The 14,054-nt window shown below is 41.8% G+C and overlaps 1 protein-coding gene across 2 annotated transcripts in view; it reads right to left on the bottom strand.

Annotated features, from left to right (window-relative positions):
• Window positions 1-14,054, bottom strand: part of USP10 (ubiquitin specific peptidase 10) — an 80,105-nt gene that overhangs the window by 25,296 nt on the left and 40,755 nt on the right. For both annotated transcript variants that reach the window (XM_034940842.3, XM_057300133.2), the window contains exon 4: window positions 8,774-9,814. In XM_034940842.3, the coding sequence (XP_034796733.3) occupies window positions 8,774-9,814 (1,041 nt within the window). The remainder of the gene's footprint in view (window positions 1-8,773; window positions 9,815-14,054) is intronic.

Here is a 14,054-nt window from a genome sequence, read left to right as displayed (position 1 = left end):
GAACAAACGGGCCCTTGGGACGTGTACTAGGAAATGTACTCCACCAGCTTTCCTTCAGGCCTTTGACAGTCTTTGAAAGGCCATTCTGGTACGACGTCATTAAACGCAGAATAAACCTTTTCAGACTTCGAAAATACAGAAGAGACACTGAACAACCTAGATTTTTCTTAATGATTATTCTGTTACTATAGAAAAATTTTATCTAGTGGCAAGTCTTTCATAAACTAAAATACCATATCATTCTGTTATTAGTCTCTTATAATGATCCTAAATCCTAATCTCAGAGTAAGACCGACAGAAGGCACTCAAGATTCTCCACACTGTCTCCACAGTAGCTGACCTCATCACTACCTACCTGATATTAGTGCTGTGTGCCTCCTTCTCTGGACAGGAGGCTCCTTAAAGACAAGACTCTCACACTTCAACTGCTCAACAAAGTCCGCCCCATCTAAGGTAACAGGACTTGGTGGCCTTCTGTGTCCTCAGCCTGTTACTGGCATCCCTACTAGCTGCATGAGGCCTCCCCTCCTTGCTTTCTCCCCTCAACACCCCTCTGCCAATGATCACTTCTCTCTACAAACAGCTGCCATCTGTTCCTCTCTGATCTTATGCCTCAGACTACCCTGAAGGCAAGGCCAATCATTACTCCAACTAGACAGTGCGTGGTATACAGTAAGTTCTCATTAGACAGTAATACAGGATCAATTAAACATCTGGAGATTAAAGTTGTTGGTTACGGCAAATGACTCCATTCATATTTGTTAGAAATGACTCAAGAGACTTTAAACGTCATTTAGCTCCTGGTCCAGAAAGTCTAAATGACAGCTCCTGAGAAGACGCACAGTAAAGGGCAAGGGCCCAGGCACACAAACCAGGAAGACGGGGGTTCGCACCCTGGCTCTGCCACTTCATTCACTGTGCGGCAGATCACTCCGCACCTGGAACAGGTAAGGAGCTGCACCACGCTCAGCTATAGCAAAGATGAGCACGCATATAAATACATAAGCAGACCACTCCCGGCATGACGGCCAGCTCAATACAGACATCAGAATCCCCCCTAGAAAATAAAGAGCTAATAGAGGTGGAAGGAGAAGGGAAAAGCAAATGAATTTATGTGAGAGTTTGAGAAAACCAACAACTTTCAGCATCCCAAGAGGATGCCCAACTTCCTTAAAATCTTGACAAGTTTTAAACATATTAAAGATGTATTAATAAAGTTCTATTGCAGGCAACACTTTGGGAGGCTGTGGCAGGAAGATCACTTGAGTCCTGGAGTTCCAAGATCAGCCTGGGCCACACAGTGAGACTCTGTTGCTATGAAAAATAAAAAAATTAGCTGTACATGGTGGTGGCTGCCTATAGTCCCAACTACTCAGGAAGCTGGGGCAGGAAGACCACCTGCACCTGAGAGATCAAGGCTGCAGTGAGCTATGATCATGCCACAGCACTCCAGCCTGAATGAATGAGCAAGACCCTGTTTCTTAAGAGAAAAAAAATACGTTTTTAAAAAATAAAGCTCCATTTTAAGAGGAATGATTGTAACAAATGAAGATTAAATACTTATTGTCAAAGATTTTCTCTTAAGATCCAAACACTCAAGAAACATTTAAGGTCCAGTTTTGTAACATGTCACACGTACACTACGCCTTCCATCCTGACTCATCTCGATAACCATCAACTGGAGGAGACACTAACGCTTTATGAAGTTCGTGAGCTCCTCTTCTCCCTCGCAGTGAAAAAAACAGGGGTGCAAAAGCAGTTCTAATTCCTCCTAAGACCAGACCGAATTATGTTCAAGTGAATGAATCCTATTGTTATCATTCAAAAGTCAGGTCTTACGGACAAGCCAGAACTAATATCACTTCCAAATTTCTAATATCACTCTTCGCTCTATTTAAATTCCTCTTTCAACATCAACATTTTCATTTACAATGTTATTCCTAGCCTAAAGTCCAATACGCACTCTAATTATGGAGGCTAAAAGAATAAAAATGAGGAAGGCGGGCCACCAAGGATAGAGGGCAGGGAATTTCTAGGTTGAAACTTGACCTGCATTCCAAAGTCATTGCCATTGGTGTATCTATTTTACCTTCTTTTAGGGCATACAATAGAAGTTGGCTCTAATAACAAACTTTCCCCAGAAGCCTTTTCAATTCATCATGGTTGCTATAATTTACTACTTAACTGTTCAGACAGCAACTTTAGGAAGGTGGCCTCCCCCAGTCCATCTTTGTCACAGGAGTTGGTGGGGCTGCCTAGAACAATGTGTGTGAAAAAGCACAAAATGCCAGAATGACTCATAAAAGACACAAAATCGAAACCTGTAGTTCACTTTTGTAATAACTCACATTAAAAGGCTGAACTGAAATTTCACTCTTATGAAATCTGCTGACATATAGAAAAATGGAGTTGCTTAATAGCCTTTTTTCAAATTTTAAGACATACATGGTAGATGGTAGCTCACAAGGGCTGCCACAAATCAGCCCAATGAAATCGTTTATCAACTCAAAGGCAATACCAGCATCGTAAACTTTCATGTCATCATAAGCTATGATTATTCTTACACATATTTTACACATCAAATTCTGTTTTCCTAAAATTAGGACTTAGGGGTCATATTAACATTGAAAATCCCTGAAAATGCAAGGTACAGAACTCTGATTCTTAGGGCTCAATAACTGGCCTGTAATTGACATTCTGGTGTTGTTGACCTGCTTTTCTGTCATCTTTCTAACTGTCCAGAACATTCTCCAAGTGCTTTTCTTTTCCTCATTACCATCAATTTGGAAGAACACACACTATCTTGGTTATCTAACCAGGTGGAGGACAGCAAAGTGACCAAAATGTACCACTACCCATTGACTATAGATCAACTTATGTTTCTGAAGTGGAAAGATGTATAATAAATGTGAGGCTACAAACATCGAATCAGATGTGGACTAAACTCTCAATCCACAAGGGTGGATCCCAGTAAACGGGTGCCATGCCTTTTTAACTTAGATCACGCCGCATGACCACTGCCTGTGTACTTCAGAGTTTGAAGAGGAAGTGCAAAATATCTGAGAAACCATTTCCCCCAAGGAGGGGGGGGAAATATATGCATGATTTATAAACTGCCAAAATAAAGATCAGTTTTAGGATACACAGCCATGCTTAATGATGGGGATATGTTCTGAGAAATGTGGCATTAGGCAATTTTGTCATTGTGGGATCACATGCCTAGATGGTATAGCCAACTACACACCTGGGCCATATGCTAGAGCCTATTGCTCCTAAGCTACAAACACGTACAGCATGTTGTGTACTGAATACCGTAGGCAACTGTAACACAACTCACTGCTCACTAGAAATTGTTTAGCTCCATTATAATCTTATGGGACCACTGTCGTACATGCGGTCTGTTGTTGACTGAAACATCATTAAAGCAGCACATAACTGTATGTTCATTTACACTTAAATAAACACAGACAGGGTAATTCATTAGAGAAGACCCAAATTGTAATAACTTTGTTTCTTGATCCAATGCCTTTTAGGTATAAAACCACTGTGAAAAATCATATAAACAGGTTTTGACTAACAATTCATAATAAATGACATTGCTAGATACCTCAACGCAATGTTTTCAGAGCTGTTCAAGAGCTCAGTTTTCCTAGTTCTCTCTCACTGGAATTTTAACTTATCGGGCAGTTGGCCACTCTTCTTACCCAGCATTATTTATATTCTGTTAAAACAAAATATACTGTTGCATAATTTTGAAAGCAAAACATCAAATACAAAATGGCTCTATTTGTGATGTGAAAGCATCTGATACAATTTCGTCTAGTATATGAGGAATGTTCCTTAGTAAAGACCCAGGAAAAGTACAATGTTCACTGAAAGCATACGTTCAATTTCAAACGTCACATGTTCGTCAACTCCAAAGTATCTGTGCTAATGAGGGAAGCAGCAGCAAAGGCGCTCCCCACGTGTCTGCCATACTCACTCTTAACAAGGGTGTAGCGTTTTGCAACTACTTTCAAACACAAGCTATTAAGTTTTGGGTTTTTTTTTTTTTTTTGAGACAGTCTCACTCTGTGGCCCAGGCTGGAGTGCAGTGGCACGATCTGGGCTCACTGAACCTCCACCTCCCCGGTTCAAGCTATTCTCCTGACACAGCCTCCTCAGTAGCTAGGATTACAGCCATGAGCCACCACGCCCATCTAATTTTTTTATTTTTAGTAAAGATGGGATTTCCCTATGTTGGCCAGGCTGGACTTGAACTCCTGGCCTCAAGTGATTGGCCCACCTCAACCTCCGAAAGTGCTGGGATTACAGGCGTGAGCCACTGTGCCGGGCTGTATTAAGTTTCCTTTTGTTGACTCCTACTGAAAAATGGCAACCATCTCCTCTCAGACCAGTCACTGAAACACAGATCCCTCTCCAAGCCTCGGCAAGACAGGGCTTTTGTGTTTAGATTCATCCTTCCCTTGGGGCCAAAGGAAGTCACTGAGTGTTCAGTTCACACGCTCTCCCCTGGCGTGTCCTTCTCCTTTCAAATAACAGTTTACACATGAAAAACAGCCAATGGAACAAAATGTTGACACATAACCTACACCGAGGAGATGGCCTTGCCACCAAGAAGGTCCAAGTAGAACCCGTTAAAGTGGATAGTTTAAGAGTAATCAAGAGTTTAATGTATTTCACTTCAAAATCCCTTATACGTGATTCTTTTAGTCCATCTGCCTTCTTAATTTCACTTCTGATGGCATAAAAACTAGTTGGCATTTATTAAGCAGACTTAACAATAGGGGAAATAGTCCAGAAATGTATTTGAAACAAACTTGAGATAAAAAATACACAAATTATTCTAAGCATTTTGTGTGTGTATAATTTTTTTTTTTTTTTTTTTAAGATGGGGTCTCAGTATGTTGCCCAGGCTGGCCTCGAACTGCCAGGCTCAAGTGATCGAGCCTCAAGCCTCAATCTCCACACTATCATGCCTGGCAGAAAGGAATACATTTAATGTCTAAATCATTCCCTACTCCCTCTTTCCCAAAAGTTAATAACACAAATACCACTGTCTCAGTAGAAACAGTTAGATACTAATGCAAGTCAAACTCTATTATAACCCACATCAACAGATCTTTTAATGAAACTAGACTTTCACTCAGTTAAACGCTGCTTAAAATAAGTGGGCCTACACTTAAAAGTGTGCCCACTAAAGGGAATTTGTGGTAGTGGATCTGACTTGTAACAAACTGAGTATATTTTACCACTTTTATAAAGTAAATCCCTAAGTAGGAGAATAAAACAACAAAAAAAATTTCAAACAATGCCATTCTCCCTAAGCCCTATATGATCCCAAGGGTTATTCAATGTGACTGTATTGCTGTACTATCTCACGAGACTCCTGAAACTGTCAACAACTACGTTCTGTCTATCGAAGCCTCAACAAACAGGCTGAAAAGAATTATATATTTTTAAAGAAACTACACTTTTGCTCAGAAAATTAAAACATCTTCATAACTGACCTAACCAAATAGGATTAAAAAAATAATCTGTTTGGTAGGGGTTTACACTATGTCCACACAAAAATAATTACGTGGACTGTGTGTGGCAAGGCTTTCCTCTACTACCAGTCATTAAGAGGCCCTTACTTTCAGTGTTTGACAAAGCTACTTCAATTAGACTTTAACATATACAGAACATAACAAACTATTTATCAAACTATATTTAAAGTCATATGACTAAGTAGAATGTTCTAAAACATTTTAAATGAAGCTTTTCTTGCTTATTTTAAATAAAGATAGAGAAAATCTCCCTAGGATGGGAGGTTTTCCTTTGTGGAGCAATTTTAGAAACGAAACTATAATATTCTCAGCTGGGCGCAGTGGCTCACGCCTGTAATCTCAGCACTTTGAGAGGCTGAGGCAGGAGGATCACTTGAGGTCAGGAGTTCAAGACCAGCCTGGCCAACATGGTGAAACTCGGTCTCTACTAAAAATACAAAAATTAGCTGGGCATGGTGCCAGGCACCTGTAGTCCCAGCTACTAGGGAGGCTGAGGCAGGAGAACTGCCTGAACCCAGGAGGAGAAGGTTGCAGTGAGCCGAGATTGCGCCACTGCATTCCAGCCTGGGCGACAGAGTGAGACCCCGTCTCAAAAATAAAGAAACTAAAATAAAATTCTCATGACTTCGAACTTAGAATGCACATTTTTAACAGCACCCCACCGTGCATTTCTCATTATAGGTTAAAAATAAACTTTTAACTTAGTAATCTATATAAAGGCTTACACAATCTATCTTTTTTTTTTTTTTTTTTTGAGATGGAGTCTCGCTCTGTCGCCCAGGCTGGAGTGCACTGGCGCCATCTCGGCTCACTGCAAGCTCCGCCTCCCAGGTTCACGCCATTCTCCTGCCTCAGCCTCCTGAGTAGCTGGGACTACAGGCGCCCGCCACCACGCCTGGCTAATTTTTAGGTTTTTTTTAGTAGAGACAGGGTTTCACCGTGTTAGCCAGGATGGTCTCGATCTCCTGACCTTGTCATTCATCTACAGTATCAGTCCTTGCAATAAATACATTCTGAAAGCTGTGTTCAAGAAATCGCCTGGCCTGAGTGCGGTGGCCCACGCCTGGAATCCCAACACTTTGGGAGGCTGAAGCGAGCAGATCACTTGAGGTCAGGAGTTTGAGGCCAGCCTGGCCAGCATGGTGAAACCCCATTTCAACTAAAAATACAAAAAAAGATAGCCAGACGTTGTGGCATGTGCCTGTAATCCCAGCTACTTGGGAGGCCGAGGCAGGAGAATCACTTGAACCCAGGAGGCGGAGGTTGTAGTGAGCCAAGATCGTGCCTCCTGCACTACAGCCTGAGCAACAGAATGAGACTGCATCTCAAAAAAAAAAAAAAAAAAAAAAAAAATCACCTGGCTTTAAAAAATATATATGAAGCCCAAAATAACGATGTCTGGCCTATCATTTCCTCATTTAAGAGAACTTCAGAACAACAAGAGTACCTGAGATAACGTATTTTGTATAAGGAATAAAATACTCTTAAAAATACATATACATTGCTTGCTATCATCCTATTGCCACCCAAAGAATGTGTTTTATTTTTTACACAATTCTGACCATCCATAGAAGGGTGTGCATTTGGCAGCTTGCTGCTACATCCTGGTAATGAAGGGTGTCAGGTGTTCCAAAAGGTGACATCAGAAAGTATTACAGAAAGCCTAAACCAAACAGCTGATTTTAACTTGGCTACTAGGGTGAGAATCTGAAGATCTGGTCACCAGGCTTGGTGGAATCCAACCTGACGACACAGCTTCTGCTTCTTAGGTATGTACAGTCACGCGCGGCGTAACATTTCGGTCAACAATGAGCCACACATATGATGGTCCCACAAGATTCTAGTGGAACTGAAATGTCCTGCTGCCTAGTGGCGTCGTGATGCTCCTGACCCTATGCAGGCCCAGGCTAATGTTTGTGTCTTAGTTTTTACGTTTAAAAAGTTAAAAACAATTTTTAATATAAAAGAGCTTATAGGAAAGTAAAGGAAGAAAATATTTTTGTATAGCTGTAGTGTGTGTTTTAAGCTAAGTGTTCTTACGAAAGAGTCAAAAAGTTTAGAATTTTTAATTTAAAAGTAAAATAAAACGTAAAAAAGTTACAGTAAGTTAAGGTTAATTTCTTATTGAGGAAAAATTTGTAAATCAACGTAGTACAGCCTAAGTGTTGACTGTTTATAAAACTCGGCTTTGCTCAGTACTGTCCTGGGCCTTCACATTCACTCAGCACTCATCACTGACCCATCCAGAGCCACTCCAGTCTTGCAAGCTCCATTCATGGTGAGTGCTCTATACAGGTGAAGCACTTTTCATCCTTTATACCATATCTGTACTATATTTTTTCTATGTCTAAATGTGTTCAGGCACACAAATACTTAGCACTGTGTTACAACTGCCTACAGTATTCAGTAGTAACACGCTGGACAGGTTTGCAGCCCGGGAGTAAGAGGCTGCACCACCAGCCTAAGGCCCTACCACCTGTATTTGTGTAGTACTCTCTGATGTTAACACGCACATCCCGGAACACATATCCACCGTTAAGCAACACGTGGCTATGTGAGGACACATACCTCTTTCATACCCTGCTGCATTTCTGACTTCCTACTGTAACTTTTTCAAAACAATCTGTGAATTATGCAGCTTTCTATTTTTATTGTGAATTGTTTCTACTTTGGAGCCTTAGCACTCTAAAATAAAACATTAACTTTGGGCTGAACCCTTAACATTTTTCTCTTCCTTTCAAGAGCTGACCTTGGTGTATCAAAATTCTGAATAAAATCCATTTACTCAATCCAAAAAAAAAAAAACATGTTATTTCACAAAATGATTTCTTGTATCTTAAGAAATAAAAAAAGGAGCACACAGTGAGTACAAATCAGGATTATCATACCAAAGGTATATCACAGAAAAAGTCCATTATACATTCACACCATGGAGCAGAATTACTTGAACAAAAGGCAAGAAATGGAAATGTAACTTGTCAACAGAAAAGAACTGCTAACAGACATGGATCTTTCACTTAACATAAAGTTACGACAACCCTCTCCTCCCATTTGTTTCTATATTGTCTTACTTTTAGAGAACATTTAAGACATAGGCATTCTTCAGACATCGCTATTAACACACAGGTAATCTGCCATTGTTATGGGTACCACCACAGTCTATAAGCCCAGTTGGTGAGGTCTGCTCCCATCTTCACTCTAGATCTGTATCTTTTCAACTATACCTGCAATCTTTATGGCTACAGGATCCTCTGAAACCGGAACAAGCCCTTCTTTGACTTCAACCTGCTTTTCAGAAACCAGGGGAGATATGGCGGGAGGGGAATACTTAGTTTCCACATAGGCCACCGGCGAGGAGGAAGAGGGCTTAGAATCGTGAAAGAGACTGGCCCAGGACTTGGGCTGGCTGACAGGAAGGATGCCTGATGCAGAGCCCGTGCCGTCAGCAGGAGGTGATGCACTCTCGGGTTTGGTTGGGTCCAAGTCTATGCTTTCCGTGGTGTGCAACTCCACCCCGTTGGTAGCTGTGCCCTCACCCGAGGATTCAAGTATTTGACCATTAGCAACTCCAAGGTTTTCAGTAGTATCGGTACCAACGCAGGGCTGAGCCCCAGCTGTCCTTGACAGGGTGTCTCTGCCAGCCTCTGCAGGGAAGCAGGACTGACCAAAATCAGCCCCGGGGCCCCCCTCCGGCTGCCCTGCAGTCCTGGTGTCACTGCCGAGTGCTCCGGGGAAAGGACTGTCAGGCACAATGTCACTGACAGAGTCCGTGGAGTTCTGGGGGCTGTTACAAGTCCTGGGCGTAACTGACGGGGGCATGTCACCCATAAATTCTGCATCCTCTGCACTGACACTGTTCGGGACTGCTGAATTGGCATGGCCATTGACCAGGGCTTCTGTGGAGATACTATCATCGCCACCATCTTTCAAATAGCTGTAATATCCAGGTGGCCGCTTTTTCTTCTTTTTACGCTCCCTTTGTCCAAGACCACCTGAGACACCATCATTTTCCAAAACTTCCGCCTCCACATTAGAACTTCCATCCAAAGCGAGGGCAGAGCCTGGGTACTGGCAGTCGATGGAGCCATAGCTTGCTTCTTTAGTGATACCATCAGGGGTTATTTTGGAAGCTGTACAACCGAGAATAAATTCAGGGGCCTGAGGGTTCAGTGTGCTTGAAATACTGTAGCTGGGGGTTCTCGGCGAAGTGTCACTGGGTCCAATGACTTCACCGACACCAAACTCAATTCTCTGATATTCTTGTCCTGTTTAGAAAGAAAACTATTAGTTAAGAACACAGTTCTACAAACTCTAAGTACCAGTAATTACTCACTTTCTCTTTGAAAATAAAAACCTTAAATTCTCTTCCTAATCAACAAATCTATTACATCCTTTACTTACGCTGAACAATTTGCGGAAAATGAAACAACTATAAAATTATTATTTAATTTGGGGACATGAAAAGCAGAAGCCTGTACTTATCTTTCTAGCTAAGGAAGGCTTTCAGAAGGTAGAAATTAAAATAAATTTGTAATAAAAAGCAAGTAATATTTTGCCAGTTTAAAAATACCCCCCAATGGAATCTGACTTTCTTATAGCTGCCTTATGCCTGAGATAAAGGAATATGTATTTTGGACAACTTAAATTTTAAAAGATCATGACAACTAACTTAGGGACTTAAAACATGGTTAAATCAGCTTCTCTAGTTAACGTCATTTGATTAATTCCAAAAACATGAACTACGCAAAGAATCCTATACATACTGGATAGGAGAAATAAGAAAGCATAAATTTAAAAACAACAAAAAAAAAGATGTCAAAAAAAGATTCAACAACAACAACAACAACAACAACAAAGAATCCTATATATAAAAGCGCACTTCAGAGCACTCTTCTGAATTCTCTATCTCTTGGTCTCCTCCGCTGGTAACCTTCAATTAAGTCTGAAAAATGGCCCTGACATGAACACATGCAAACGTCCTCTAAATAAATTCACACTGGATTAACTCCATGGGTGGTAAAGCCTTCCAAAAATACCAAAAGAAAAAGTTGGAATTGTGAACTTTTAAATATCTCTTGGGAAGCCTTCAATACTTCCTTCCCAGTTAACCACAATCCACATAATTCATTCATGCTAAGACAGATGTATTTTTATAGTTTACATCTCTGAAATCAGGTTAAGTTTTAGAATCAGTTGTGTCTTTCAACAGAAATCAAGCATCAATGTCACCTTATATTTGATAAAAAGTTACACATTTTGAAGTTAAGGGAAGGACACATGCCTTATATTTCATCTTTAATGCATGAAGATTTCTTCCAGGCTAGCATTAAGGGGCCAATTTTTTTTTTCAAGGCATCTATCTCAAGAAAAGAAACTAATACCCAAAGAACGGTGTTCTACTGTGGAGAAATGAATATATTTTACCTTGAAAGGACCCCTAGAAGTCTTTTTGTAGAAGAAAAAATACAGACGCTGAGAGGGGCCAGTTACGTGCAAGTGAGTGTGCAGGAGGCTGGAGCTTCACAGCCTCCCGAATCTTCGTATGCTTTAGAATCACAGCCCCCCCACTGTGGAGGGTGAGGGGTGGTGGCAGCACAATCCTGCCCCAACAACAGAAAGTTCCTAGAAAAGAACACTGATGACGATTACACCTAACAGCAAGTTTATGCATAAAGTCACGACCATCTAATTCCTTTGGCTACTATTTATTTTTTGTTTCCTTACTTTGAAAAGAATTATCAAGGGGAAATGAATTTATTATCATATGTAGGGGCTGGCTGTTCATTTTGGTTCCAGACATCCCCTATTCCCTGATGTTCTGGGGCCGTCAAGGCTCCCCGGATTGAAACGGGTGTGCCTGGGGCAGAAGGCTCCATGTGGAGCCTGCCCTTTGAAGGCTGTGAAATCACATTCGAAACTAGAACGTGTTGTGTCATTCAGCTTATGCAAGACTGATTATTTCTAAGACACAGATGTGCTGTCCACATCTCAATTCTCAATCTTATCAGAACATAAAACATTCTAGAATGTGATGTAACGTGAACAGAACCATTTCAGTATGTTATAGTTAGTATCAAACATTTACTCAATACCATGTTTGATCATCTCACTAGAAGGCAGATTCCTAGCCAGCACAGTTCCTCTTCTTATGGAGGAACACTCACAATGGACGCACGTGCCTTGCACCGCATGGCAGAGAGCTCAGAGCCCAATCTGCCAGGCAGACGAAGTGCAGGACGGCCTGCACGCTTGGCTTCAACAACCCAATCAATACATTAGGAAGATGGAAACTCGATACTCAGGTAATGCAGGCAGAGGCTCATAAAACCATGAATCCTAACACAGCATTTCTCCAAGGCTGCTCACTGCAGTACATGCAGTAGAGAGGCCTGGACTACAAGGCAGGGGGCGAGGGAGGGAAATATACAGAGATTAGTAACACAAGGGCCCTGCTCAGAGAGTTCACATTTATTAGGGAGACAAATACAAACAACTGAGAATGAAAACATGGAGGGAAGGGAGAGAAGGCTGTGACTAGCTTTAGAAAAAGGATTCTTCTGGATGGAGGAAACAGTGATCAACTTCTATCAGAAACTAGAGAGGTCAGTGGAACTTGATGGATCACTGAATTGCTAAGGGCAGGGTGAAGGAGTGGTATCTCAAGCTTTAGGAACATCTAAAACAGGCAGTGCTTGAGGTGAAGGACAACCATTCACCTTGATGCGATTATTACTTGTTGTATGCCTGTATGAAAATATCTCATGTACCCCATACATATATACACCTACTATGTACCTACAAAAATTAAAATATAAAAAAATTTAAAAAACACAAAAATAGAAAAGGCCGAGATGTAAAAGGGAAGCCACGATGAGGTGCCTCTGCAAAGGGCTTGCTGCAGCTGGAGGTGGTGGGAGGGAGCAGAATAAAGCATCCTAAACCATTCATCCAACAAATGTACTGAGGGCTTACAACATTCCAGATACTACAGGGGCAGTGACAGACATAGAGAAATGGATCCTGCCATCAGCAGCTGAGCAGGCTGGAAAGGGAGGCAGGTCCATGACAGTGCCCACAGGCTCTGTACAGTCGAACAGGCCCTGGAAGAGAAACTAATGTCATGGAAACACAAGATACCCAGAAAGGCTGCAGAGAAAAGCAGGCCTGTCACTAACTGTGCAAACTGGTGGCAAGATTCCAGTCGTGTTTTTGGCAGAAAAAAGGCAGGACTTAGAGGGAAGAGAGTAAAGAATGGAGAAAAAGGGCCAAGAAGCAGTCACTGAAAAGGGCAGGCAGGCTGGAAGGAGGGAGGGGGAAGCAGAACTCCAGAGGCTGGGGGAGCTGGTGGTGCCCAATGCACAGGGAGGAGGGTGAACTCAAAGAAGTGATGCGCATGGGAAAATCATGGTGCATTTGTAAGCACTGGTTCAACATGAGCAGCATGCTCACTACGTGCAAAGCACACAGTGACAGAGGAAGTCCCACTGACTCAGAAGCCTGAGAGGTTGACAGCAGCCAATTAAAAGGTGGCTCAGGAGGCTGAGCAGCCCGGCTTCCCGGTCCCTCAAGCTTCATTCATTTTATTACTTGTCCTAAGCTATTGTTAGATCTGCTCTTTCCCTTATGGTCTCCCATTTCTTATAAATCTAAAATTTTAGATACAATCACTCCCTGATGTTACTGGAGATAAAACGTTTGGTTAGTCTTTTCAAGGTTTCTATTGAAGGCTAAATTGTAATTAAAACCCCTTTCATAAGTCTGACCATGCTAACTGAACAGGGAATCCAAACCTCTAACTCTCAAAGAAAAAGTTTGGCAGCAGTTTCCTGGAGGCCAGTAAGGGCCTTTACAGTGATTCAGATTGAAAAATGATCTAGACAAGTTTGAATTGTGCAAGGGCAGCCTGCAATCAATAATTAAACAACCTTGTTGGTATTCCAACGCTGGGTACTTAAGCAATACAAAATCACTGCATCTCCATAAGCACCATCTCTGGCAATCAGCTTAGTGGCTGTGATGGAGACCCAAAAAAGTAACAGACCAGGAGGTGAAGAGGTGACCTGAGTTCCCAAGAGTCAGCGACAGACCAGGACATGAATGTGAACTGCAAGAACAATAGATGCCAGCTGCCCCTTAGTTTACAAAGAACACAGGCTCAGAAGCTAGCTGGCGCTGGAGCCAGCAGGCTGCTTAGCAACAAGACCCAAAGTTCGCTTCAACTCCAGCATGTGCTGATGAACAGTAACATACCTGTTGCACTCAGAGCTGTTAGGAAAAAAAGAACTCAACAACCATTTCCTAAACTAAGTATTACATGGCTGGCACTCCGAAGCACAGGATACGCTTTAAAACCAATTCACTAGTCAAAGTGATTCAGCGATTAAATACATTGCAGTTTACAGCAAAAACTTCAAGCTGCAAAGAAATGTTTATTCAAATGGGAAACAATGTTTACAGGTAGCCTGCCCACCCAGAACGTATGGCCAAATTCCCTTCAGGGAAATA

The sequence above is a fragment of the Pan paniscus genome, chromosome 18 (assembly GCF_029289425.2).
Source record: "Pan paniscus chromosome 18, NHGRI_mPanPan1-v2.0_pri, whole genome shotgun sequence".
Classification (NCBI taxonomy): domain Eukaryota; kingdom Metazoa; phylum Chordata; class Mammalia; order Primates; family Hominidae; genus Pan; species Pan paniscus.
The sequence above is the reverse complement of the archived record's forward strand: the minus strand, read 5'-3'. Positions and strand labels throughout refer to the sequence as shown.